The 27381-nt window shown below is 37.1% G+C and overlaps 1 protein-coding gene across 1 annotated transcript in view; it reads right to left on the bottom strand.

The window, feature by feature from the left end:
• Positions 1 to 26595, bottom strand: part of ST8SIA4 (ST8 alpha-N-acetyl-neuraminide alpha-2,8-sialyltransferase 4) — a gene marked incomplete at its 3' end in the record, with an annotated part of 51754 nt that extends 25159 nt beyond the window's left edge. The window contains exons 1-4 of the mRNA XM_010024308.1: positions 26417 to 26595; positions 23183 to 23314; positions 13345 to 13602; positions 3839 to 4132 (exon numbers count right to left, since the gene is read on the bottom strand). Of these exons, the coding sequence (XP_010022610.1) occupies positions 3839 to 4132; positions 13345 to 13602; positions 23183 to 23314; positions 26417 to 26595 (863 nt within the window). The remainder of the gene's footprint in view (positions 1 to 3838; positions 4133 to 13344; positions 13603 to 23182; positions 23315 to 26416) is intronic.
• Positions 26596 to 27381: the final 786 nt, after the last annotated feature.

Here is a 27381-nt window from a genome sequence, read left to right as displayed (position 1 = left end):
GCCCTATAATTATGGAAAACAGTACATAGGAATACAGAATTTGGCTTCACTAGATCAGAAGTCTAAGAAAGATAATGTTCTGTCTCTAGAAATTGACTGTGCCTTATGCTCTAAAGACTGATGAAGGAAAAACATAACTTGCCCGAACACACAAAAAGGAATAGAAACTATACTTTCCAAACCTTGTGGTTGTCAGCCTGTACCTTTCAGCATTAAGTGCCCCTATTAGTACTTACATGTCAGGCTGGAATTATGAACTTTATTGATGATTAGTTAGTTACTAAGCTACTTAGCACACAATACATCATCATGTTTCAATAATTTTAAGAATATCTGAGGTGCATTAAATCAATTAACTCTTGATATTGATTTAAATTTACACCAAAAATTTGTTCTTTCAAAAGAAAAGATTTTATAATTGTACTTTTTATGACAGTCATGTCTTTTTAGACAGTTTTCAGCCCCGTGGCAGTGTTTTATACTTTCAGATTATGAAGGTATGTAGTTGTAATATAATACATTAATATATCAAATACAAGCTGCATTTCAACCAGCTGAATGATATGGATATGCTATAGACCTATGCTATACCACATCTACATATATTTTCTATACAGGAAAAACAGCATGGGTGCGTAAGTTGTCTGTAACAGGTTAATGAAATCTTTTAGCTTATTAAACATAAAATTCAACCTTTTAATTGTCTCCATAAGAGTATGCTTTCAAGTTGAGCATAGCTCTTCAGCAGATCCTCCTAGTATGATGTCTTTGGCAAGGTCTAACAAAAATCTTTAGTTAAAAATTTGTCAGGTTTTCAAGATACAAAAAGCAACAAAGATCCACACTGACTTTCTCTACTGATTTTCTTATCTTTAAAGTCTAATTTAGAACAGCTCCTACTAGCTTCATATAAATAGTTATTTATTGTGAAATATACATACTCAAATAAAGAGTTAAGTCAGAATGCTTTGGAATTACCAAGGCAAGAAACTAGAAACAAATGTAGTGAATAGTTACTTGTATGGAGGTTAAGAGGAGTTTGGGGATATTCTAAATTAATACAGTACAGTGATTGCAAATTTCCATTTGTCCGCTATAAGCTTCAGTAGCCTTCAATGAAAATCACTGAGCTACATTCGATCTATTTGAACTATTTCACAATCTACAAAACAAAGGTTGTAGATGCAAGTAGTGTCCTTGCATGAAGTAAGACAGCCTATGAAAACTGCTTCTTGCAGTTCAGCTTTCCTTATCATGCATTCATCAACTGGCATCTCCCTCTTGCAGCTTAAAAGGTTGAAATACATAGCATAAGCCTGGCACTTACAATCTTGAACATGTGTTTAGGCACTCTACAAGGGAGATTTGATGCTCTGCGCAGGTCTTACTGTGTGTTTTAACATGCACATTTTGTGGGTAGATTTTCTGATTTTGCTTCTCATAAACTAACAGCAATCTTCACACTGTTTAGTTTACCCTTTTTGTTTTGCACCACCACAGACCTCCACTAGGTCATTACTGTTAACTTGGTCACAAACGACTTAAACTTGCAAATGAAGAGTTTGCAAAAGCATCAATTATAAATATCTCAAATATATCAAAATAAATACACAAAAATAGTTGAGATGATTGATAAAACAAGGAGTTCCTTCTAGGTAGTGTCTCTTCACAGGCTCACAGATCGTCAGTTTATATTGAATTTGAAATAACCATGAGCTTAATAGACAGAATACAGTATCATGAAGATTTTTCTTAAAACTAAATATGTAAGTTGTACACACTGTTTTAAATGGCAGCAGACTCAGCTGTCCATTAGTTTCAAACTGAAGTTAGCAGTTGTAACTTGCTTAAACTTTCCCAAATCTTACTGCTCAAAATGGACTGATTTGATAAGCAGGTTATGCAGCTTTAAATTTTAATCTATTTTTCAAGTTATTTTACTTCTTTGTAGAAAATATTAATTTTTAGCTAAGGACCCATTTAATTTGAGAACCATTTTTAGTTATTAATTTCTCATATTAACATGGTACTCCATTTGACATATAAACCTGACAGAACCTAGAGAGATGTAATTTGACATTTAAAGAGACACCCCGCTTCCCCTAGGTTTAACTTTGCTGTAATACAAACCCCATTATTATGGGCTGCTGTCTAAGAAATCTAATGAATATCTGTTCCAATATTTTACTGCTAACTGGACCACTTCCAAACTCGACTCACAAAGATGTATTTACCTCATGCATCTCACTTTGTAAAGTCAAGAGCTAGACCAAAGATTTGTTTTGTTCTTACTCAGATTACAAAAAAGAACAGTAAGGAATACATGATTATATTTGGTTACTTCCCACAAGAACAAAAAAGGGAAAGCAAGGTGATTAAACAAAAAGGCTTGAAGTGGGGGACCTAAGCTTTAGAGCACAGATTCAACAATCTGACAGACTTGTGCAGTCATTTCAGATGACACTGCCAGGTATAATATGAAATACAGCCTAAATTTTCAGCACCAATTCTGGTGGCAAAGCTTTTGTTGTCTTTCTTCCAGAGACACCATGTAGGTGCTAATTCTTTCTTTAAGACAAAGCCCCCTGAAAGACCTTGAAGCTGGTCACCTGAAAGACCACACATTCTGAATTACCATTTACATTTGATAATTTTGCCCAGATTTAGCAAATGGAAGTTAGAACAGCTGTTTGTAAACTGGAAGTAATCTTATTTATTCAGATTTATACACACACACAAAACCCACTACACCTATCCATGTGTTACAGACCGTTTGAATATTTGAAAAATCAAACATTCAAGGCCCATAAATAGCTGAAGTTTAACTGTGTAACAAAACAACTATCCAGCAACTATGGAAACTGAGCAACACAGTAAAAAAATAAAGAATTTTCAAAGGATTTCCAAATTCCAAAGGGAAGAGATTATTTTCTCCCTGTGCCAGAAGTGTACCACATGAAGAATACAGCAGTTAATCTGAGACATGGCTGAAGCAGAAAAGTCCCATTCAAAGTACTATATTCAAAAGTCCTAACATCCTGAAGAACATATTTCTAAGCTTTATTCTCATACTCTCATACTAGATTTTGGTAGCCTTTTAAACATCCCTTCTGATCTTATCTCTGCTGCTTTAACAGTATCAACTTTTTAGGCCGATACATAATCGGTAACTGCTATACAAGCCAATACCAATACTTTATGGCATCTCCCAAAATCTCACAGACAGCATGGATCAAGGAATACAAGCTGAATTTGTAATTTTTTTAAATAACTTATTGCATTAATGTTTTCAGTCATTCTAATTATGTTTTTGAACTGCTCAAGCATCTGGCCAAATTCAAAAGGAGAAAAGATAGCTACAAAATCCTAGACATTTTAGGAAGGACCTCATAATTTTTAGACCTGTCAGGATTCATTATTTACATGGTTGTAACCTTACCCCTATGCTATTTAAATTATCTTTTTTATCTCTACAGTCTTGCCCCAAAAAAGACATGTAGCACTTCGACTATCCTCTGATTCAGTAACTCACAAATACCCTTTGAATTCAGACTGTTTTTAATTTAATTTATCACTAAAATGACCATAAAATTTTTTCATACATAAAATTGAAACTGAAAAGTTATTGTGCTGATGTTGTTTGCATTACAGCAGCTAAACAGGTGGAATATATTTACTACCAAACAAACTTATTGTATCATAAATGCAATCTATTACATCAATAACAGAAATATCATATTCCTTTTAGCATTTTACTTGGGATCTTTTCTGCCAGCTAGGACTTCTAGTTATGAGCTTCATTGTTCCAAGGACAGACCAGTCTTTTCCAGACACTTACCCTCTGACAGCATGAATAAGTCTCAGTGATGGATAGGCAGTTCGCACTTTCAATTTATTCTTAAGGATTAATGCATTAACCCACTCCACGTGCTTCTCTCCACCTTTGACCATGAAAGCAGGAATCCAAAGGACACTCTCATTCAGCATGGATAGTCTATGCACAAATTTTTCTCTGTCACTCTCATTCCGAAAGCCTCCAAATGCTCTTTGTACAACTGATGGGTTCATGGTAATAAAATCAGATTTAGTTCCCACATCGGCAGCAAACTCCACCACAGGAGCTAGATTGCACCTGAAGAGGAAAAAGTTAATGGAGAAACTAAAATAAGTATGAAACACTAACTCAGAAGAAAATGTGCATGAAAGGAAAGCTGAAAATAAACATGCAGGCCCATTTCAATTTAACATGAGAAAAATATACCAGTGATCTTATCCATTATTATATCAGCATTTTATCCAACATGGACACTCATTCAATATGCTTTTTTAAAGCACTGAGTGTACCTAATGTTGCGAGGAAAAAAAAAAAAGTGTACATCTGAAAACCATGTTGTCATGCTTCAAAATGCATTAACAGCTTGAGTATCACTTACGTATGAGTATGCTTTCTAACACCTGATACCTTTCCTGAGTGTTCGTTTGTCATCACGTTACCAACAGATTACACTCTTAAAGGAAGCTGTGACTGCCAATTCAGGTAAAATCTATACAAGTTAGTCATTGCCCTTTTCTTTGTTTTGTTTTTACAATACAGTATTTAAATATGATTTTCAAATTAACTTTATCCCATGTTAAATGAGTGTTCAGTGTTTTGGTGTCTAGTATTATCACTGTAGCTGAGTGGATGTTTTGAAATTTATTATTTTCATTTAATTTATATTTTTTTTAAGTATTAATATTTCCATTTTTCCTCCACAACTCATTTCCAAATCTTGTTTAGTTTTGAAGTAGCTTTAAGCTCTTTTCTAGACTTGAGAAAAAGATCTCATCAGGCCTTTGTTCAGCAGATTTTTACTTCAGTCATATAAATACATATATTATTCACACAGAAGCAGCATTCTCCATTGGCAGCATTGGATGCAGGTGACAAAATACAATTCAGAAATTAACTGTGACTTCAGTGACTGGTGTGATCCAAATGAAACAAATCACCTCCAAAACATCCTCAGGGAAATAGCCTGTAGCTGGTATGCCTCATAGAAGTATTCTGACAGAATATTATTTTCACAATTTAACAAACTGTTCTGTTGAGGTGAAGGATTCTAAGAAGCAGTGCCAGAAGTAGGTCCTTCAAAACATTTGCAGATTACTATATTCCTAATATAAGTAGTATTCTATCAGTTCTAAGGCCTGCCTACCTTGAATGCCATTTCTGCTTGATCAGTAGTATACGTAATATTAAATACTGCACAACTTCAGTAAGTAATAAGGAATTCAAATGCACTGAGTAACAATGGGTATTTCTATGAACAGTTATTTAGTGTATCAGTCACATTTTTCAAACCTTACTGTCTCAAGATAGACACCTGATTATAATACTAGAGGTAGGTAAGGCATTTTGCTTTCCACATGCTGAGCACCTCTTAACCTTTGATATTTTAAAAGTTCAGTTATATAAATTCGGAGTAGTAGTGTGCTGAAGTTTGAAATAATGTAATAAATAAATCATGCTCTTTTGAAAGGCTCTGTCCAAAGAAGTAACTAGATGCTGTTACCAGTACACTGCTAAGATTGTTATTTTAGTAGAACATGAAGGCAAGACAAGCTCTACACAAGTTTCTAGCTCCTTAAAGAAAATAAACATTACTAAATCAGTTGTAGTTGACCAAGTTATAAAAATATTACCCTCATTAAGCCCCTTCTCATTTTCTTAGTGATTACTTCCTTCAAAGAAGGATTTGAGTGCTCATTAAATAAGTATATTTACTCCATATTTATCCACGAAGTTGGAAAATGTAAAGCACCTGCTAAACCCCATCAATTAAAATCAGCACATTCTTCAGTAGGGATTAAATGGAGCAGTTATGTCAGAAGTGTTTCCATACGAGTTCAAGAGTTTATGTGATGAACTGTAACACCCTAAACTACTAGTACCAAGTAATTTATATTTACAGAGTAGAGTTCAAGAAAATTTTATAGAAAGGTATCATAAAATCACAGAATAGTTTGAGTTAGAATGGACCTTCAAAGGTCATCTACTCCAACCTGCTGCAATGAGCAGGGACACCTTCCACTAGATCAGATTGCTCAGGTCCAGCTTGACCTTGAATGTTTCCAGGGATGGGGCATCTACCACCTCTCTGGGCAACATGTTTCAGTATTTTACCACCCTCACAGTAAAAAACACCTTCCTTATATAAAGTTTGAATCTCCCCTCTTTTAGTTTAAAACCATTACCACTTGTCCAATTGCAAAAAATTTGCCCCAGCTTTATCATATATTTCAGAGCTAAGAAAACTAGCTATTCTGTATTTGCATATAGACTTGAGTACATGTAAATATTTTTTGTTACCTATCTCAGAGTTTTCACCTTAACCTCTGATGCATTTTTATGCTATGCCACAGATTCACACAGTTGTTGGATTTTTTATGTTTGCTAGCAGACATCAATGATCTCCCATCAATTCTTAGGACCCTTTCAAGAAAACGTCCGAGTCAGAGATACACATGAACACATACTTATTTTCTTCTAAGTCAAACTAAGAAGCCTATTAACTGAACAACTTTGAAATAGGCACTGCAATACTCTCAGCTTGTCATATTCCTTAATTCTAGCTCATTTGTCGTAAGTCACAGAATGCCGAATATATTGACAACAAATGATTAAAAGCTTGCACCACAAGCTTTCCCTTTATGTGCCTAGGAATTTATACACCACAAATGAAATCTTTGGGTTTTTTGGTGTTTTGGTTTTTTGTTGGGTTTTTTTTTTTGTTTGTTTGTTTTGTTTTTAGTTTTGTTTTTGTTTTTTTGAAGGCGGCAATAATATGCAAGTCAACTTAATGCTGCAGTCCCTGTTCTTCCCATGACATCAGCCCAGACCATATCCAAACCTCAGTGCAACTTACTATCAGGCAGCAATTATATTATTTAGGTAATCAGTAAGTTTACAGGGTCACCTAATTTACATATTTGCAGTACCATGATACTGAAAGGCAAATATATATAGAAAACATTCACAGTAAAAATGCCGAGGTTCCCAAAACAAGCTTTCAGTGTGACAGCAGCAGATTTGCAACAAGAACATGCACTGCAATGCCATCACTGAGAAGAGATCTGGGATGAAAGAGAAATATTACTGTATGTCTGAAGCATCACATGGTTTTTGGGTATCTGTAGAATAACTGAGATCCTAAGATATACAGACTTAGTGATTGAAAGTCTGTTTCTTCCACATCTATCTGTTGCGTATACTGGTTACAGTGGGATATACTAAGAAAAATCCGGGGAGAAAAGAACCAAACTGCCAGTGGCTGGAATTGCATGCCATGAGAAAAGACTGAAGAATGGAGTAAGCAGTACTATACCACACTTATATCAAAGTAATCAGCCCTAGGTTTGCTGTGACACCTTTGTGGCCCAAACACATCCATAACATACTTATTCTTTTACATAGCAGAGCTTAACAAAGAAAATAATAAAACCGTATCCACAAAAGTACACTCAAATGATAAGTCAGTTATTCCACAGAGACGCTCAGTTGAACTAGCTTGGTCATTAATAAAACTAATAAATTCCATGTATGCACACAAATGTCCAATATATAATATTCATAGACCATATACTGGTATTTTCATGTTAACTTTAAATAAAACCCATAAAAATTTGCTTGAGTAAAATTGATAACTATTTCTGTTTTATTTGACATCAAGAACTAAAAGAATATTCTTCATACAGTAATAATACAAGAACTGGCCATGAATCTGTACACTTGTTAATACTTTAACAATCTGTGCACTTGAGGTTTATTGGTTGAAATAAATATTTAGAAAACACTCTAAAGCCCAAGCTGCACAAAACTGCTGCAGAAGCATGCCTTGTTTCATTAATATCTCCTCCTTCTGCAAAGCCAAAAACATCCATTGCACAATACTAATCACATACACTCTGAGAAGCCAAAAAATTAAAATTATATTGTTGCTGGAAAACATAATGTTAAACCTCTCCGAAACATAAGGCATTACTTACTTAAACTAGTACCCATAACACACACACTTTCTTGAATAGTCTGCAAGCTTTTATATTCAGGTTCATATCTAGATTCATGTAAGAATCAAAATTGCAACCCTGAATTCAAAGATTCTTGACATTTTAAGAATAAATTGCACCCACTTCTTCAAATAAAGATGTGCAGCAGCACAGCACTGTAGTACCTTTCACATACACATTTACCCCCAAAAAGGAAGATTTACAAAGAAATCCCAGGCACAAACCTCCAATTTCCCCCTGCCGAATCTAATGATTAGTAAAATGTATGGATTCTCACATGTTCTGTATACTTGTCTGGTTCCTGATAGAACTACAATTGTTTGCTGAGCCTTCTGAACTTCTGTCCTTAAATCTCTGCCCACATCACCTACTTAAGAATCAACTTCCCTTAAAAGAAAAGGAAGCTGCACCAAAATTTGAATTATAAATTTTTACAGAGGGTACCCAGTACTGTGGCCCACCAGCCTAAGTAGAGCCAAGTGCTACCTAGTAATTCAGGAAGAGATTGACTTCATAAGAAGACCTCTCTATCAGCTTTCACTCCACTGTGGGCTGCCTGGAGTAGCAGTCATGCAAGGACCCTTCCAGCAGCTGAAGAAGTGGTGAGGTGAAGCCAAAAAGGGAAAACGTAGCCACAAGAAGTCAGGCCTTCTCCAAGGTTCTCCAGAGGTGGAAACCACACATGCCTGCCTTGACAGGAAACTCCAAACAGCTACACTGTGCTCCCCTTTTCTCAGGCACCTAAATGGCTGTGCAAGAACATCTGAAGACAATGGCTTTCTTCTGCTTTCATTTAATGCTTCAATGTAGTGTAATAATTTGTAGGAAGAGACAATAAAAGAGCTGCCACAGTTGAGAGCTGAAACAGGTCTAATAAGCTAGAAATAATATATTCAAATGTTACTTTTTAAGGAAAGAATCATGTTTTAAAATAAGTCTGTTAAATTGGCAACTTCACTTTCAAGGTATCTGCAGGCTCTGCTGGCACAATGGTTATGATCCAAGCAATGTGTATTAAATACTTGGACATAAAAGCTGACACAAATTAGAGAAACAGAAGAAAAGTTCCAGAATATAAGGACATTAATATCCTAAATCTTTTAATTCTGACAAATTTATGATTGTTTTTCTCTATCAGCTAAAGGACCAATACAGAAGAAAGAAGCTGGTACCACTCTTTGCTCATGTGTTACTATTAGTAGAGAAATTTAAATAGTTCTTTTTAAATGAGCCAGCACGGCTCCATGGTATGGTTAGAAGGTTTGTCTTTTCTACTTCCTGAACAGATACCCTGTCTTCTGCTCATATCACAATTGCTTTCCTGCAAAACCAAGACATCAAAGAGGAAGTCAGATTATCTTCCTCTTTGCACAAGATAAAACAACAAATTTATTAAAGGACTACAAGCTTTCTCCATGTCGAATTTACTAACCACAAGAAGTGTCAAGACAAATTAAAAGAAACAAAAGTTGAAGGACACTGGAAAGCTGCATTTGCCCAGCAAAATTTTATCGACAATGATGGCAAAAATATTTAGACTGATTCCTAGGTACTGTCAGTTACCACAAAACCACTGCAACAGGAGAAAGAGTACTAAAGTAGTAACCAGGAACTTCAATCCAAAGAAAGATGTTTCTTGCCCTACCAGTTTTAAGCTAGTAAACAGCTTCACTCAACGAGACTGTCCTCCACATGAAATGAAATGGACTTTTCCAAGAATAGTGTCACCACAAGAAAAAATACAGAACTGCTTACTAGGTTTGGTGGGTTGGTTTGTTTGCCTGTTTGCTTTTTAATCAAATAACTCCAAAACGCTACTTGGCCTCTGCTTTTGAATAGTTACCATCATGAATGTTGAATTCTATTACCTAAACAAAAAAAAAAAAAAAAAATTAAAAATTCTTCTGGTCTTTGGCATTGTTGAAATTCTGAACCCAAAACTGAATTGAATTATTTTTGGTACTCACTGGCTGCCAGAAGTAAATCCAGGAATCTGAAGATTATTACTTAGCAATGTTTAGCATTGTTATTTTACTTTAAAAATAAATACAGTCGTATTTTTCAAGAAACCCTATGTAACCTACTGCATTTCAAAATGTACTACTTACTCTAACAAGTTCATCTCTTCTTGAAGTTTTAACAGCTAATACAGCCCTGGCATGAGAAAGTGTAGGCAGTGGACGCATATGATGTATCACATGTAAATCTTACCGGGACTGAGCAGCATGTACCTGACTGAACAGCTAGAGCAATAGATGAAAAAAGTGCAAAAATCAGCACCTCCAACAGCACTGTGCAATTTATACACCTTAAATGTAATCTCATTATCTCACATTTATACTCTGATTTATTTTATGGAATTAGAGATTTTGGAATGTTTCAGTTCCTTTCTGGGTATAGTACCACAACGCAGCATGCTTTAGCTCATCACTACAAATGTAGTAGAGGTGTGAGAACCAATAGTCACTTAACAGAACATAAAAAGGTAAGAGGTAAAAAGGAAAGGAATATGAGAAACAGGATAGTTAATAGTCAGCACATGGGGTTTTTTTCAATAGCAAAGTCTCCTTTGCTTCTTATTTTAACTAAATGGGTCACATTTTCTATTGTCAATACAGGTATGACTTCACTGAACTTGTGGAACTAATCCATTTTATCCTAACAGATATGTCCCTAGACTCTTGATTTCTGATGCCATGAGAACAAAATAAGGTCTTATGTAATTAAAACCAAGACACTTTAAAATGCTCAGTAAATACAGTAAATCTGCTTATGCTGACAAGATATTACCTTGCTTTCACAAATTACCCTTAATTATGCATTTTCAGGGATGCCTGAAGAAGAATTGCGTTGTTTTACTTGTAAAATTTGCTGACAGAATTATATGTTGACTTGCAGGCATGCTTATTATTTCACTCTAGTTTAGGTGTCTATTTTTAAACATTTTTTGTAATAGATGTATTCTAATTATCTGGTGTCTCTGCTTGATCTTGATTAAATGTTCTTTGACAGACATTGTTATATAGAAGGCACTGAATAGGCTGGAATGTATAAAAGGTAGATAGACAGTTACGAGAACTGTGGATTACTTTCATAGACATTGACAGACACAATCAAATGAATTACTTTAAGTGCTGAGTAGTGACAATCTTCTTCACCCTTAATAAAGCATATATTCTGTGTCTTTATCAGTCATTGCTAACATCTTCATACCACTTTATAGGAGCATTAAGATTCAGGATATTGAGTCTATTGTACTGTACTGCACATACTGCTGGATGCCTGTTCTGTCCTCTTCACTTTCTCAGATGTTCCCTATCAGTTTACTCATTCAATTAATGGTATTATTGGTGTTGGAACTAACATTAGAACTACTGCTTTAAGAAACACCTCTCAAAACCACACTCTTTTGTTTCAGATCTCAAAAAGAACATACAGTACTATTAAAATCAACTGATGATAGATTTAACCAAAACAGTATGACATACTTGTCACAGCACACAGGCATAATGCACTCGGCACCAGGAGATTCTACAAAGATGTTGTTCATCTAGCTGCATACAGTACATACAGCAACTGCTTTTCAGAACAACATCAGGTGGTGAGTAGAATGAGTGCATTTTACTTCTAGAGAAATCAGCCAAAAGCAAAAAGAATAACAGTGTCATGGTACAATTTGATACCATAATCCTAATATCATACAGTTTAACCTATGAGATCATCTGTGAATTTCTAAAATATTTTAACTTTGATTTGTAAATCCAAAAATTTCACTGTATTAAAATTCTCTATGGGCCACAGTGTCAAGAACTCTGTTCCTTACCCCCCCAAGTTTATTATCCACAGTATCATTAGCCTAGTAATTCTGATCATTTCACTAGTCACACCCCATATGAGATATTTCTCCAGTCTAAATAACTGATCAGCAACAGTAGCTCCCCAATGTTCCTATTAAGCTTCACCGTTCTTTTATTCACACACTAATCTTTAAGAATATCTTTACTCCACATGACTTGAATTAGTTAAGATCCCCTATCAGATACCACCACCTAGCTTCATGGCTAGTTAAAATATGAGGAAGAGCATGGAGATGACTTCAAAGAAATTCAGCACATGACTTGAGTAAAAACATGTTTCTTGCCTTCTGAAAGAAAATTTTCATCTGGAAAATCTAGTATCTAAATTTTTCTGTAGTCCAGTTAAATGAATCACATTTAATCTCTGAAAGCGTATAAAGCATGTCATAGGCCAAACGTGGTTTAAAAATGTGGTATGCATTTGGGGATTTCTTCTGCAATTTTAAAAGACTAGTGGTACAAGCAAAACAAGTAAGAAAAATGAAAGAGTAATGTGTTATTGTTTCATTTGCCACTTGCTAGTACATCTTTCAAATGAAATGCAACTTTTATGAGTATATCCTGTTTTGATTTATATACTGAAAAACTATTATTTTTCTTTTATGTAGCCTTTTGTTACTTTTTTTTGCCACCATCCTCCTTCAAGGTGAGAAAAGAAAAAGCAAATTACTCGCAATGACAACTATTTCTATATTGTTTTCTGTCATTGCCCTTCTGTTTTCTGCCCTTTCATCTTTCTCAAACCAAACCAGTCAAAACTTCTGCTTCAAAAGCGGAAGAACCCATCTTTTGCCCAACTTTCTCTATATAAATACAATGCCAGGCTGTCAAATTAGGCCAGCTATTCCTCTTCATTTCCTATTAATATGTGAAGTCCAAAGGTATTCTATTGTATGCGTTTGAAGAATGAATTAACAAGTGAAGCACAACATTTTTTTCCCAAACTGCAGGGATACATTTTTAGAGCAATGTGAAAGGATTTAGATGTGTGACTTCCAATTACCTTAACGGCAGCCATCTGCTTCAACATCAATTCATCACACTGAAATTTTACCCCACGATGTACGTAAGTAATGTAGTAATGTAGCAATTTACAATAGGCCATCTTTATCAGCCAAGAACTAAGAAAGAGTATTTTTGAAAGATAAAATATTTTGCATTTATTCTACCAAGGCCTCCATATGAATATTTATTTTGTCTGCAATAAAATCAACAAACAGCAAAATATGTACCACAAACCTCCCTCCTTTGGCCCCTGTTTCATTTTCACTGTAAAAATAATAGGAGCATGTATTTAAATTTGGGGGAATCACACAGTAAAGGATACCATTTCAGATTAGTTTCAGATAATGCCTGACATCTGAAATTAAAACACTTCTCTCAGCTTTTCTCCAATAAACATAGCAGGCTGTACCTTCAACAGCAGATAAAAACTCACCTTATTACAAAGTCATGGCTATCAATCTCTTTTCCACATCCACTATCCAGAAGGATGCCAGAATTCCCAACAACTGCGCAGGTTTTAAATCGGCGATTCTTCATTGGGGAAACTTCAGGGAGAAGGCTGTGCAAATCCTGAGAAATGTTAAGGGTGCGACGTCTGTCCAGTACATAATGGATTACATCTCCTGGCTTGAAGCTGCTTTTGACCACTGATACATCTCTTTCAGCATCCAAGAATCGAAGAATGTTCTTTCTGTGTTGACAGAAAAATGCAGAGATAAACCCCAACACTCACTCCTCATGTGGAGTCTATCTAATAGTAATAGACTGTACAGTGCATATAAGATAAAGCAGAGGGCAGATAGACAGACTGAGGAGTAATTTCCCATGCTCTAGGATGGAGTTAGAGCAAAGCTGTTAGGACAGAGCTGAAATCTTTGTTACAATATGACACATAAATACTACAGTGATAGAGCTTAATGACCTCCTATAAAGGCACTGAGAGACCAAGAGAAGAAAATTTTGGAAACTGGAAGGCATACTATTTTTGAGTACTTTGCAAAACTTTGGAATAAATACATATTTGAAATACAATCAGAAACATAGTTAAATATATGAGGTATTCATAATTTAGGAAATAAATTCTTCACTACCATCTCGTTTCTCAAAAATCAGCTTGGTTTAGGAATGCTCATGTTTTCTTATAGATTCTTATTTTACTGTAAGAAAACATACTCAGTTTAGTGTAAACTTGCTCCTAATTAACTGAAGTTCAGCCAAAGTTATCCTAATTAACTTGAAATAAGAACACCCACAGTGTTTAGTATCAATTTAAGTAAAATCAGCTTAAAACCATGCTGCAAATAAAACTACGGCAGCTCAAGGTCTAGTCAAGCTGTTAGCTGAACTCATAGAAATACGAACTGTATCATTGCTTTAAATCAGGTTAGCCCACCTTTTATCTTTCTTCTCTGCAATTAACTATTAGCTGGGTTCAGACACAGACAAGATGACAGTTTAACAGGCTACCATAGGTCAAGAGAATTACAATAATGAAACAGTTGTATACTAGCAGTCCACAGCAAGTAACAGATGAAGAATGTCTGCTTAAATGTCAGCTGAAAAAGTTAACGGTAATTGTACCTGCTTACAGGGGTCAGAGCAGGGGTCTAAAAAACCCACACACTTTCAATATCTAAGATGAAAAAAGACACTTTTAATGACTGCAACCGTGTAATGACTGATATCTGCACTGGCCATGTTGAGCAGTTTTGAGTACACACTTATCCTTGCTGTAAAAAGCTGGAAAGGAATAAAGGACAGAACTGCAGGAGCCACTGGTAGCTCAGGGTTGCAAATAAGCAAAGCCTTACAAGCTGGTGTCCATCCCTGCTCTGCAAAGCATGTTTGTTTGTGAAGATGCAAAAAGATCACATGTGAACTGAAGCACATACTGAAGCAGAATACACTTAAGGAAGAGATGGGGAGTGCTGAGCTGGAGCAGGGTTCACTACGTGTTAATTCGAATGGAAAGTTCTGCCTCCGCAAATCTAACAAGACAAGAAGAAAAACAAGAACTTTGTATTTTCCACAGCTGTCAGCAGGTGAGGTGGAATTTAAAACAGAACAGACATTTTGTTGAGTAAGAGAATGCTATTTTTACGTAATAAGCTTTTAGAGCAGAACTTCCTTAGAGGAGATCAAAACAGGAAAAAGATAACTAGAGATGCCACTAGCAGTTGCAACACCAACTCAAGAGACATAAAGGGGAAATAATCCCTCACAAGTAAAAAAGAATGAACTATAGGAACACTATTCTCATCAGCCAACTCTTGTGTCACTGCCTCAAGAGGAAAGACTATGTCTGAACCTTGCAACCAGTGATATAAAATACCCTGAAACTGATCTTATAAGCCACAGAGGAAGTGAAACATGATAAAAACACTTTTTCAAGTGTTTCTTCTTGTTTATTAAAAAAAAAAAAAAAAAAAACGGAGAGGGGAAAAAAGAAGAGGCTGTCTGGGCCTGCCTGTTACAGCTGTCATGTATGAATGAAGCCGCTTCAGAGCAAAGACAGCTTATGCTGAGGCATATGAGGGACTAAGAATTATGGAGCAGGACAGACAGTGTTAAAATCCTGAGTGTCTAAAGCTTTTGATAAGGCCAGGCAAAAGGAAGATGAAGACTTCACTTCAGCCTGTAAGTTGAAAGAATCTCCATGGCTTTGTTAAGCTTCATTTTGTGGATACTCTGCAACAGATACAGAAATTACTACAAGATGGAAAAGAGCAAGAAAGAAGGAATTGGCCAATCTAGAAGTATTACAAATTACTAAAATGATTCATTACCTAAGAACAGAGCTACAAGAGCTGTGGCAGCAAAAGACGAGATGAAGGCATCAAAAGTTATCAATAGCATCAGCTGAACTATCCAGATTTACTTCACATTGTATTAAATAACTGAATGGGGAAATTTTGCTTCAGCTAATGCAATTAATTTGTTTAATGTTCATAAGTTTGGCAATATCAATGTGTGTTAGTTTACAGTGTTTTATGCAGATGTGTAAGCAAACCAGCAGCCTACGGAGGGGAGTAGTTTCTGGTAATCTAGTCTAGTTTATTCTGAGTGTAAGATAAGCATAACACTTGCTAAAGCAACAGAAGGAAGCCATTGCTAAGACCAGTTTCAGCTGGTCTTGCGGTTACAGAAGCAACTAATTGGGCCAAAGGTGATGAGAGCATCGTGAGGAAGACTTCTTACTTCATCCCAGAGACCCTAGCCCAGGCCCACCAGAGAGCAACACGCAGGTGCTGAAGGGAAGAGACTTACAAGTTCCTGGAACTAATTGTAATACATGCCACCTATCCTTGGAAAAAACATGAATATGTAATGATACAAGAGATAAAAATGAGCCTTTTGGAAAGGTAGAGTTGAGCCACAGAGGAGAAATCCCCTGTGAAGCTCCCAGCGCTGTAAATAAAATATTCTTTGCTCCACAGACTTTGTCCCTGGCTAAAATTGATCAAGTGAGCTTGTTTCTCACAACATGCACTATGACGTGAGGTGACCACAAACGAGACTCAAAAAGCCAAACAAACCTTGAAATATACAGAATCCTGGGGCTCTGCATAAAAAAAGTCACATGTGATCACAAGATTCACTTTAGTAATTTGAAGCACCCGTTCCCAATACCTAGAATGAATAGTCCTAATACTGTTTCTGTTAGTAAAGAAGTAGCAACATTTGTGCATGAATAGAGTGTCTTGTGTATTATTTTAAAACGTAAGAGGAAGGCAGTGAAGTTATGCAAACAGTGCCAAGAAAATTAAAGTGCTTTGGCTTCCGTTACTAATTTGGTTACTTACAGTAAAAGCTTAATTATCTATGTGCTCACACAGGCTTACTTAAGTCCTCCAAAGGGTTTCAAGTGGACCTGAATTAATCAGCCACTTATTTAACAGAGCTGAGATTTCTAAATGTCTAAGGGATTTATCTTTCAATAAAATACTGAGATGGGCAAAAGTCTCTGAATCTTAGTATCTTCTCATCCGTTTTCTTATCTGAAGCTGTCAGTAGCACATTCAATTAAATGTATGCACGGCTGTTACAGTACACATAAGAATCCTTGTATAAGAGATGTGAAATAATGCTAACATGATATTTTAAATGATTAATTTGACTGTATCCAGGTATTTTTTAATACTGAAAAATATACAATTAAGAATGCAGAGTTCATGTTATTAAGTTCCTCTGTGCTACTGACTAATCTGAACCACAGGGATAGTAGTACTTCCCATTTTCTTTTAAGAGCTGAGAAAAAAAAATTACCAAGGCATATGACAAAAACTGAAAGTACATACATGAGTGTCTCAGTCAGTCTCGATGCTGGTTAATAATAAGAACTTGTTTAAACCTCTGTTCTGTCCCACAAAGAACATTGGAAATAGTACAAGGTTATTCTGCTTAAACAGACCTGACAAAATAATTTAAAATAAGTGCTAATGCACATCCAGCTCTATATAAAATTCAAAAGTAAGCTGTTAGAAGAAGAAAAAAAAACAGCATGACTTTTAATAAACCTTGAAGCAAAGGTGTTCTGCAGCCTTAAGCTAAAATGTGTAAAGAGGCTGTTTTATTTGAGGTGGTCTTCAAGCTTTTTTTTGATAAATAAAACTGTATTAAGGGTGTTGCCTGAACCCTCTGTGGAGAGGCAGATGTGGCTTCCCCTTCTCTAAAGCCAAGCAGATGTGTGCAACATGTTTATGTGACTAACAGAAACATGGTGTCACTATCTGTGGTCGACCTAAGGTTCTACTTTGGTAACCAGAAACAGATGTTCATAATATTTAAATACCAACTACAACTCCCAGTTATCTGATAAAGTACATTAAATGGACAGCATTGCCTCTGAAAGCTTTCCAAATATTGTAAATACGTATTGCTCTGGGGTAACATGGTGACATTCTTCTGTTTATGCACATTTTTCTGGTTTTATTTTGTACTGTAGTCTTTGCACTACGTGACTATTACATGAGCAAACTCTTCCTCACCTGCCTTAAGCCTGTGTGGATTAAAGAAAGAAACTAAATCACTTAAAGACTTAACATTACAAATAAGTGTATTATTTTTAGACATCGTCAAGAACACTGAAATATGACCTCCAACACTTTCCCTGGGAAAATCATTCCTTTTGAACAAGACAATGACACATGCCCTCGCTGCTGGGGTATCTGGACTTGTCTTGACCCCGGCCATTATAGGACACCCCTGAAGTGCATTCTCAGTACCCTGGAAGCTGGGCTACCTCACAAGCAACCACATTAGAAAACAGAGAACGACTAAGTGATTACCCAGTCCACACTCTGGCCCCACTGAGTATGTACCTTTATGTTCATACACAGGCTGGGCTGGAACAGTCTTTGAGAAGTCTGGTCTAGTGGAATGTGTCCCTGCCCATGGCAGGGGGTTAGACCTGGATGATCTTAAGGTCCTTTCCAATCCTAACCATTCTATGATTCTATGATATATCAACCCCAGTCTATGTCTATCTAATATATTCGAACAACCTCCTGTGGTGGGCAAACTCCCCATGAAGCCTATGTCAGTGCTTCCCTAGCCTTACCAGCAGCACAGTAATGCTCATGCTAGCTCTGGTCTTTCCTACAGCAAATGAAGACTGTTCTTGTTCCTTATACCTTGCCTTTGGACAACAGACTATTCCTTACTCTTGGCACTACCCTTCATTTACTTGAGGCTAAGAAGCCATTCAATTTTTTTTTTTTTTATTGGACAGGTCATGTGCTGTAGATCTCTGTCTCCACTTGTTGCTCTCCTGAAGACTTCCTCTGACTGATTCACACAGGTCTTTAAACAACTTGATTTTTTAACTCTAGCAAGTCTAGACACTGATTTGCACTCCCCATCTGGAAACTCTCATCTTTTGAAATAACCAAGAACTACAACCTAGGTAAAGCATACTTTTAGCCAGCTAAATTAGTTTAATTAAAAAAAAAAAAAAAGAAAAAAAAAAGAACAAACTACGTGGTAACACAAGGTCACAGCCTGCCCTTGCAGATGGCTGGCTTTAGTCTGACTGAAAGGGAGTTTTAAGAAAACCCCTTCAAGGGAAACAGCATTTAGAATCATAGAATAGTTAGGGTTGGAAGGGACCTTAACATCATCTAGTTCCAACCCCCCTGCCATGAGCAGGGACACCACACACTAAACTATGTCGCCCAAGGCTCTATCCAGCCTGGCCTTGAACACCTCCAGGGTTGGAGCATTCACAACTTCCTTGGGCAACCTATTCCAGTGCCTCACCACCCTCACTGTGAAGAACTTCTTCCTTAGATCTAATCTAAACTTCCCCTGTTTAAGTTTAAAGCCATTACCCCTTGTCCTACCACTACAGTCCCTAACAAAGAGTCCCTCCCGAGCATCCCTGTAGGCCCCCTTCAGATACTGGAAGGCTATTGGAAGGCATAGAATAGTTTGGGTTTGAAGGGGACTTAAAAGGTCACCTAGTCCAACCCCCAGTCTGGATTTGTTAAAAACATGCCTAACTTCAACTAGCTGTGGAAAGGTTCCCGGAATTCCCCAACCCATGGAGGACCCCACAAACGTAAGTTCCCATTCCAGCCCTTCTCATGCCCTTCGGTGGGCATGCAAAAGGAAAAGAGGGCTTTTAAACAGAGCGTGACTCAACTACTACTTAGCATACGAAGGCGAGTTATATGTTACCTTTTCATGAAGTTAAGCAATTTAGAGTCTAAAGAAAGGAGTCAAAGGAGTTAATCACACCAACTTGCAGTGAACACTGACTTTTCAGCTGAGGAAAGGGTCTAATGAGGCAGAAACGCCTTAAGGTTTATTATAACTAAACCAAATTAGAGAGGCCCAGTCTGCATGCCTTAAAGACAAAGAAACCCTGAAGGAAACAGTGCAAGTGGCCTTTTTGTACAAAAAGTTCAAAAGCTTCACAGCAATTGTACTGCTCCAATGCCAGTTCAGTATTTACTGCTTACACTTCACAAAGTTATCATAGCTGGTTTATATTAACTTAAAAGATGAACAGTGATAATAATCTGAGCCTTTCTAAGGAGGAAGTTGCACATTTTTTATGATGCTGTTAACATCTTCAGAGTTCTCACACTTTTCTGACAGGAAATTTCCACTCATTGAGTTCACTGTTACATTGCAGAGAGATAAATGCACCTTCAACACTCTTTTTTGCCTTCCTGCAATTCACAACCTTCATCTGCTTCTTCCAGCATAAATGCCCACATTTAATCAAAAATAAGGGGAAGAGGAAAGTCACATACTGAAACGTCACAGATGTGCTGGCATCAGCCCTGTGTGAAAGGCTTCCTCAGACAGGTTTGTAACATCTCAGCCAAATATCTCCTTTCTGAGAGTATGGCCTTCAATACAACTGAAATTTCGTGATGTCCATAACTGGAAAACCTTCACATTGCTACAGACCTTAAGATCTAGTTCTAACCCCCCTGCCATGAAGGAGCTTTTCCACTCCTTGACTCCTACCTGAGCCTAACCTTGCCAAGAATTCATAGGACTTTTGAGGCTGATAGACTAGTCACTACCCTGAACAAAAGCGAGATGGCCAGAGATGATGCCCATGGTCAACAAAGCAAATAGCAAAGCATAATCCTGCTGCCAGCCAATGAGATGCAGACGTAACACTGATCAACAGTCCTTGCACAAAGCAAAACTCACTATCAAATATCTTCTATGTTTTAAAATTGCTAATGTGAGTGTCAAAATAACACCCAAAACCAGCTGCCATATATGCCATTTATTGTAAATTTTATGAAATAACTTTACACTGTACACTAATGGTTTAACAAATTATTTCTCCACTGCTAAGAACCAATATCTTTTTATACATTATTCAACAGGCGCTAGGTTTTTTTTTCTTTCATTCTTACTGTTTTTGCTGTTACCAACCTCACACCACAAGAACATCACTGTTCACATTTACAGTTGCAGTAATAGAGTATGAATCATCTTCACAGTCTACACAGTGCATGTAATGTACTTTGGAGGGCTGAACAGTTAGCTTAACCATGAGAATACTCTGGGAGATTGCTAGACACAATTGAAGTTAGTCCTGATGATAGGTTTGTAAGTGTAAAAATATTTACAGCTAAGATGCTTCTTACTGCTGTGACAGGGAAGAAAGGCATATAGCAAACTGCCTGTAAAAGTGAAAGAATTGATTAGCCAACATCAGAGTGCAACAATTACCATAGGGGACTGCTTCTCCAGGGAAAAGCATGCCAAACTTCTCTTCCTCACTGCCGAGTACCATAACTGAGTATGCTATGAACACTAGCAAAGAGGATTTCTGGAAAGAATACGACTGTCTGGTAGCAGTGATTCATTTCACACAGTTCATGTAAAATTCTGGCCCTTAGTCACACAGTCGAAAGTTTTTTACTGGTTCAGTGAAAACACCTGCTCTCTGTCCCAGTGTTCATGATGGTATAGCTATTTCATCTCAAAACACGACTAGCAACATGGACATCTAAATAACCTCAGCATTATGCTCTCTTCTGTACAGAAAAATCCTTATGCTGATAGAGTGAAAGCTTGACTGCTTAAACCAGTGTACAAGATAAATATTTTATTTCATTGTTCTACGGAGACAAAAAAAAACCAAAACAACCTTCACTGTACAATTTTGTAAAAATACCACATAATCACATCATCTGTTTAAGAACATGTTAGTAATTTATAAAATGAGAAAACTTTCCCCAATCCAACAATAATGAAAAAATAGTTTTGAAACTCATTATTTTAGTAGATTGAGATGATACAAATGTTGTAACAGACTTAAAAAAATCTAAAGCATTCTCTACTGGTTTGCCACTTTGTCTGAATGATGTATTTTGCTTTTGGAGCAGGTAAAAAACGAGCAAAACACAAGCTTCATTTTCTCTCAATTATAATCAAGAAGTAATTGTAATATTTTCACTTGTTTGATGTTTGGCTTGAGCAGAATCATGAATTTTCATGATTCTGAAATATGACACTGAATTTTTCAACAAAATGACTGAAAAGAGTTATCTGTCTCTTCCTGTAGTCACTCAACGGCTTTCAAATCAATTTACTTCACAAGTAAATTCACAGCATGCTATTTTCTCCTGTTTGTCAGAACCATAAGCTATGATCTGGAATTTCAGTGGTATTAGTCTGAACTTACTCTGTATTTCTCCATCTTAAACTGGCAGTTAAGTGCATACAAATTTTGAATACTGTTACTGATACAGAAAATCTGCTTATCTTTCCTGGACTGCCTTGGAGCAGAACTTAGCCTTTATGGAACAACCATACACTGGTCAAACAGGCTACATCAGAAGTGACGGTCCCAGAAGAAACAACATTCCTGAGCTGCACCTTAGGGCGATCACAAGGCCTTCACCAGTAGGAAACCCAGGTGCCTTGGGAGCAGCCAAGTGCCCAAAGACCCCTTAGTGATTTCTGCTAAAAATAGTTATTTTCTATCATTTTTCACAGAATGTGATGTTCCTGGCTCTTCATGCTGCCAACCCATGCTCCATACATTTCTCTCACTGGTCACCTTCCCAAATAAGACAGGGAAAATATAATGACAATAAAAAACACTAAAGGCTGCTGCTTCTCAGGCCCCAAGGTGAGCAGACCCACTGTAACTACTAAGACACGCCAGAACAATCATTCACGTTAACTCTGCTACTGTTTTTTCCTGCCTCAGCATGACCTTAAGGCTCTTTTCACCCTCTCAGAATTTAGGAAAAAAACCTGCATAAGATACGGCTACTGTCAACATGTGACCTTATGACTTGGGCCAGCCACAGACAGGGTTGGATTCACAGCACTTGATACCCTAGCTTTTAACTCCTTAAGTTCCCTTTGTAGTTAAGGGAGAAAACTTGGTATGTCCAGGGTACTTCCACCTGTTCTATTGCAGACCTTCAGGATGAGAGGAAATCATGTCCTAAAAGTGCCAGTTTCTCACCACTGACTGCAAGAGAGTTCTAGAGAGTTCTAGAGAACTCAAATGTGGACACGCGTAATACAGATACTGACTGCATGGGTCTGATTGACACAGCCAGATGAAAGCATTTAATTTATTCTTATGAAGGATGGCTTGACTTTGGCGTCTCATGTTGTTTATTTGCATTTAACACTGAACTCTATATACAGTTATAAAACATCTATCTGCAACCATAAATCAAACGACTGCTTTCCAGACCACAGGAATTATAGGCATTGTAAAATGAAAAGGATTACAGATAATATGTAATGAACTGCTTTTTATTTAGAATGCTCACCTTATTTCCATGACCAAAGAAGAATTGATTTTCCAACCTTCTACAGCATGCTGGAAGATTGAGGAGCCACTCTTCCGAATTATCTTATCAGAGCTATTGATCATTGATCTACTCAAACTCAGTTCACCATCTCTGCAATGCAATACAGAAAAGACACAATTACATCAAGGCTAACTCTGGTTTTAAGTAATTTATGTCACAAGCACCAGTGATAGACACATTTATTCACAACAAAAAGAAGGAATTGTCTGTTTGCCAGAGCAAATAAACTACACCTGTGAGAAATATATGGGATATCTATAACTAATACTTGAATATGCAATTTAAGAGCTTATTTGTATTTATAATGAAATAGGCATAACAGTACACTCCAAATTGTGACCATTGACCCACACTTTACTATGTTTGTGACACAGATTCGGAACTTCCATGTCCCACATTTCCAGTACTAAACTAAGAAATAAGTGTTAAAGTTGCTTTTGCTCAGCAATTGTTCATGTTCTATAATAATGGCCTAATAGACTCCCTTTTCCTCCTATTGATACTAAGAGACTTTCATGCACAGAAGACTGGAGTTTAGCAGCATATAAACTACAAAATTACCTCAAGACTTCCTGAAACTTTTGTATGCATACATCTAAGCAACCTCAGTTGTCTTATCCTCTTCATCAGTCTTAACATAGTCATAAATTTTGGTAAGGTAAGCTTAAAAAAAAAACCACAGTAAGCTGTGGGTGATGATCACTGAACATGTGGTAAGGTATCATAGTTTTAGCAGAGAAGCTAGAGCAACACAAGCACAACTTATAGTGTTAGGTCTAAAATCTGGGTTTAGCTCCATAGGTTTCTATTGTCTTCCATACCATTCCCACTTGGATGCCAAAGCAACATTCAGTTGAGTTCAAACACAGCTGTTAACCATTCTACCACACAGAACATCTTGTATCGGTCGTGCAGAAATATATATAATAGTAACATACAGAAATCTCTTTCTCTGTTAAATATGTGTGCTCCAAAATACTGCCAGTAATAGTAACTTCATTTAGTTTGCACATAGAACTTTTGACCAGCCACTGAAACAACAAAATAGAAAAGATGCGAGTCTGTAAGCTTCCTACGGAATCACTGACCCTTATTTCCCTGTGACTGTAAATTCTTAAAACAACTGGATCCTTGCCCTTAGAAAGAGCTACAGCAACATTACTGTTGTGTATACATACATATATATAAAAGTATTAATATTTGCTAAATTATATAACAAACTAAATTCAAGATAACCTGAAATGGGACATTAATTAAGCTAAATTAACAAAACTGGTAATATGTAGTAATTTTCAAGAAGTGCTGTGATTGCAAAAGCCCTAAAGCTAATAAACTAATATTCTACACCTCATCAAAAACAACCCAGCATTACTAGCAACGCTTTCCCTCCCTCACTCCCTCTACATTAACACTCTGCAGCACTGACATTGCACAGACTCGTAGGTAAGACTGCCACCTACCGAAAAGCTTACACCTTCAAGTAACCGTGTAGGTACAAGATCTATATGCAAATTACAAAAATCACTAACTTGAGGACATGGGAGGATGCTGCACAAGTCTCTAAACTCAAAAACCAGAACGTAGGTAATACTTTTTGCTATTTTAAAATGTTTTATTCCTTAAGAAAATTCAATAATGGTTGTAAATATATTTATTACTTACATTTCCTGCATAGATGCATAGAGTTTACACATCTAAAGGAAGATTACCAAAATACTCCCAGGTAAAGTACTCAGTCTAGAAGCACTACAGAGACGTCTCCAGTTTACGCTGGGTTAAACAATATCTCGTAGGCACTTGAACAGTGACACAACTGACAAAACTTAACAAAACATGCTGCCAACACCTAAAGCACCACAGCCTTTGAAATATGGTTGTCTTTCATATTCACAATTTATATCTGCAGTGACCTACAGAATTTGCAGTAAAATCACATTAAATTATGTTGTCAGGAACTAAAAGGAATTCCTAGGCACCTTGTGTTAAAGTTCTACAATGAACACAAAGGTGTTCACTTACATGCTCCTCCCCCTTTTATTGGTATTGTTTTGTTTAATTTTCACTTAAAGTAACATTAAATAAACTAACACATAAAAAACTAAATTTACTCCAGAAAATTATTCTTTGTGTAAATAACTGTGAAATAAATTTGGGCTACTTTGTGTCTTCTACAATCACTGCAGAACCTCTCTGATGCAAATGAAAGACTGCCATAGTGTGACAGCAACTTGTGGCTGACAAGTGTCAATGTTCATTCAGAATTACATTGCCTCGGTGACCAATCAGACCAGTATAATAAGACCATATCATCTCCTAAAGACAGTTCATAAAAAACAAGTAACTGTTTTCAAGTATATTCCATATCAATAGAAGATGACACGGCATTCCACATAGTAAGCATGTTTCACTACTTCCTTAACCTTTAAAGGGACATTACTATCTAGAAGGGCATGCTTTCACAATTACTGTCCTAGCATACTTTGCTATGAGAACACAGTGCATATTTTGGAATTGCACATTGTCCATTTTTGAATGTCTGGGATTCACCTGGGATTAGTGTCACTAATAATAACCATCTCACACATTCACAGTTCTGCGTTACTGGTACTTCTGGAAGTAAAAAAATCCCACAGGAAATTGACTTTGCTTGCTCATGTGGCCAGTCAAAAACAATTAAATGGCATGAACCCTTCCCTCAGGAGAAAAACAAGTGTAACATCTATAGTGGCAGCAGACACTAGCAATATATTTAGGGGTATTTTTCCTACTTCATTCAGTAATGGATGGGATGACAAGCTGCGAAAAGAAACTATATTCCAGTATCTTTAGCCAAAGCACCAGACTACACAAGAAGTCTCACCTGTACCAAAGTAGAGATATCACTAAATGACCTGGCGGAAGTACATTACAGCTATGTTTCAAAGTGTTGTTAAGGATATACATATTTACAACTAAATACACTTATTTTGTCTCATTTAGTATTAAATCATCAGTTCGTTTTAGTACCTTTTAGATCCTGTAAAACAATGTATCGTTAACTGAAGGGGGCTTTTCTGTTTTTGCAAATATATATGGATTCTACCTAGCAACTAATTTCTGAATCATTTTAGTAGCTACCTCTAGTTTGACAGGCAAGAGTACATATTAAGAAATATGGGTATCTTTAATGCTTAATCTCCCTTACACACTTACTTCCACGTGTATTTTTGCACACCTATGACCCCAAAACTTCTGTACATCTCGTAAGCATGCAAATACCACAGCATCATGGCAGGAACTGGGCTTACACCCAGGCTGCCCACGAGGGAGTTCCCAGTAAGCTGTGAACATCTTTTAACACCAAGGGAAGCAAACACCGCATCATTAACCATGCACATAGACAGGAGAGGCCAGCCCCTGGTCCCTGCTCCGGGGAGGTGCCAGGGCCACTGCCGCGCAGCTGTGCCCTGCTGCCCGCATCCTGCTCCTCCAGCAAGGGCTGGGGAAAAGAGATGCACTTTCTGCCTTTAATACTGGGAACCGAAGGGCACGAAGTAGGTTGTAACTGCCCCATCTTTCTTCAGGCCCGTACACACACTTACAACCTCCTTATGCTTCCTCTTCAAATTAAGACAATGGCTTACACCAAGGACGAATTTCCCTCACAGTCGGTTTGCACCAACAAAATGTGAGCCCCTTCCCAGCGTTTGCTGATTTCACTAAGCCACAGCGGAATTTATGCACCCCTCCTGTGAAAACAAAAGACAGTTACACCCCTCCAAGGGAAAACAGGCTTGCTTGAAAACAGCATCCTCACAGGGCAGCTGCAAGTTGGGAGAAAACCGATGAATACAGGAAGGCACGTACACAAATACAACCCTCAACACAGATAGCCGAGGTGCAAACAAAAACATGGCAAGGGACTTTTTGTCTTGTATTTTCAGCCGAAGACAGGAGTGAGGAAATATGTATCAGGGTCTCGGCAAAAGACCAGGAGTTTCCAGTGGAGGAGCCTCGGGACCTAAGAGGGGCGTCCCGCACACTCGCAAGGCAAACATTTCCAAGGAGCACCTAAGTTAAGCACAGCTCCCAGGCAAACTTCAAGGACAGAGAGGCAGGAGCACCTGGAGCTGCCAGCGGCCGCGCACCTCGGCACGCTGTCCTCTAAAGGCTCCCAA

This window comes from Nestor notabilis, unplaced genomic scaffold (assembly GCF_000696875.1).
Source record: "Nestor notabilis isolate BGI_N333 unplaced genomic scaffold, ASM69687v1 scaffold1001, whole genome shotgun sequence".
In the NCBI taxonomy this organism is placed as follows: Eukaryota; Metazoa; Chordata; class Aves; order Psittaciformes; family Psittacidae; genus Nestor; species Nestor notabilis.
The sequence above is the reverse complement of the archived record's forward strand: the minus strand, read 5'-3'. Positions and strand labels throughout refer to the sequence as shown.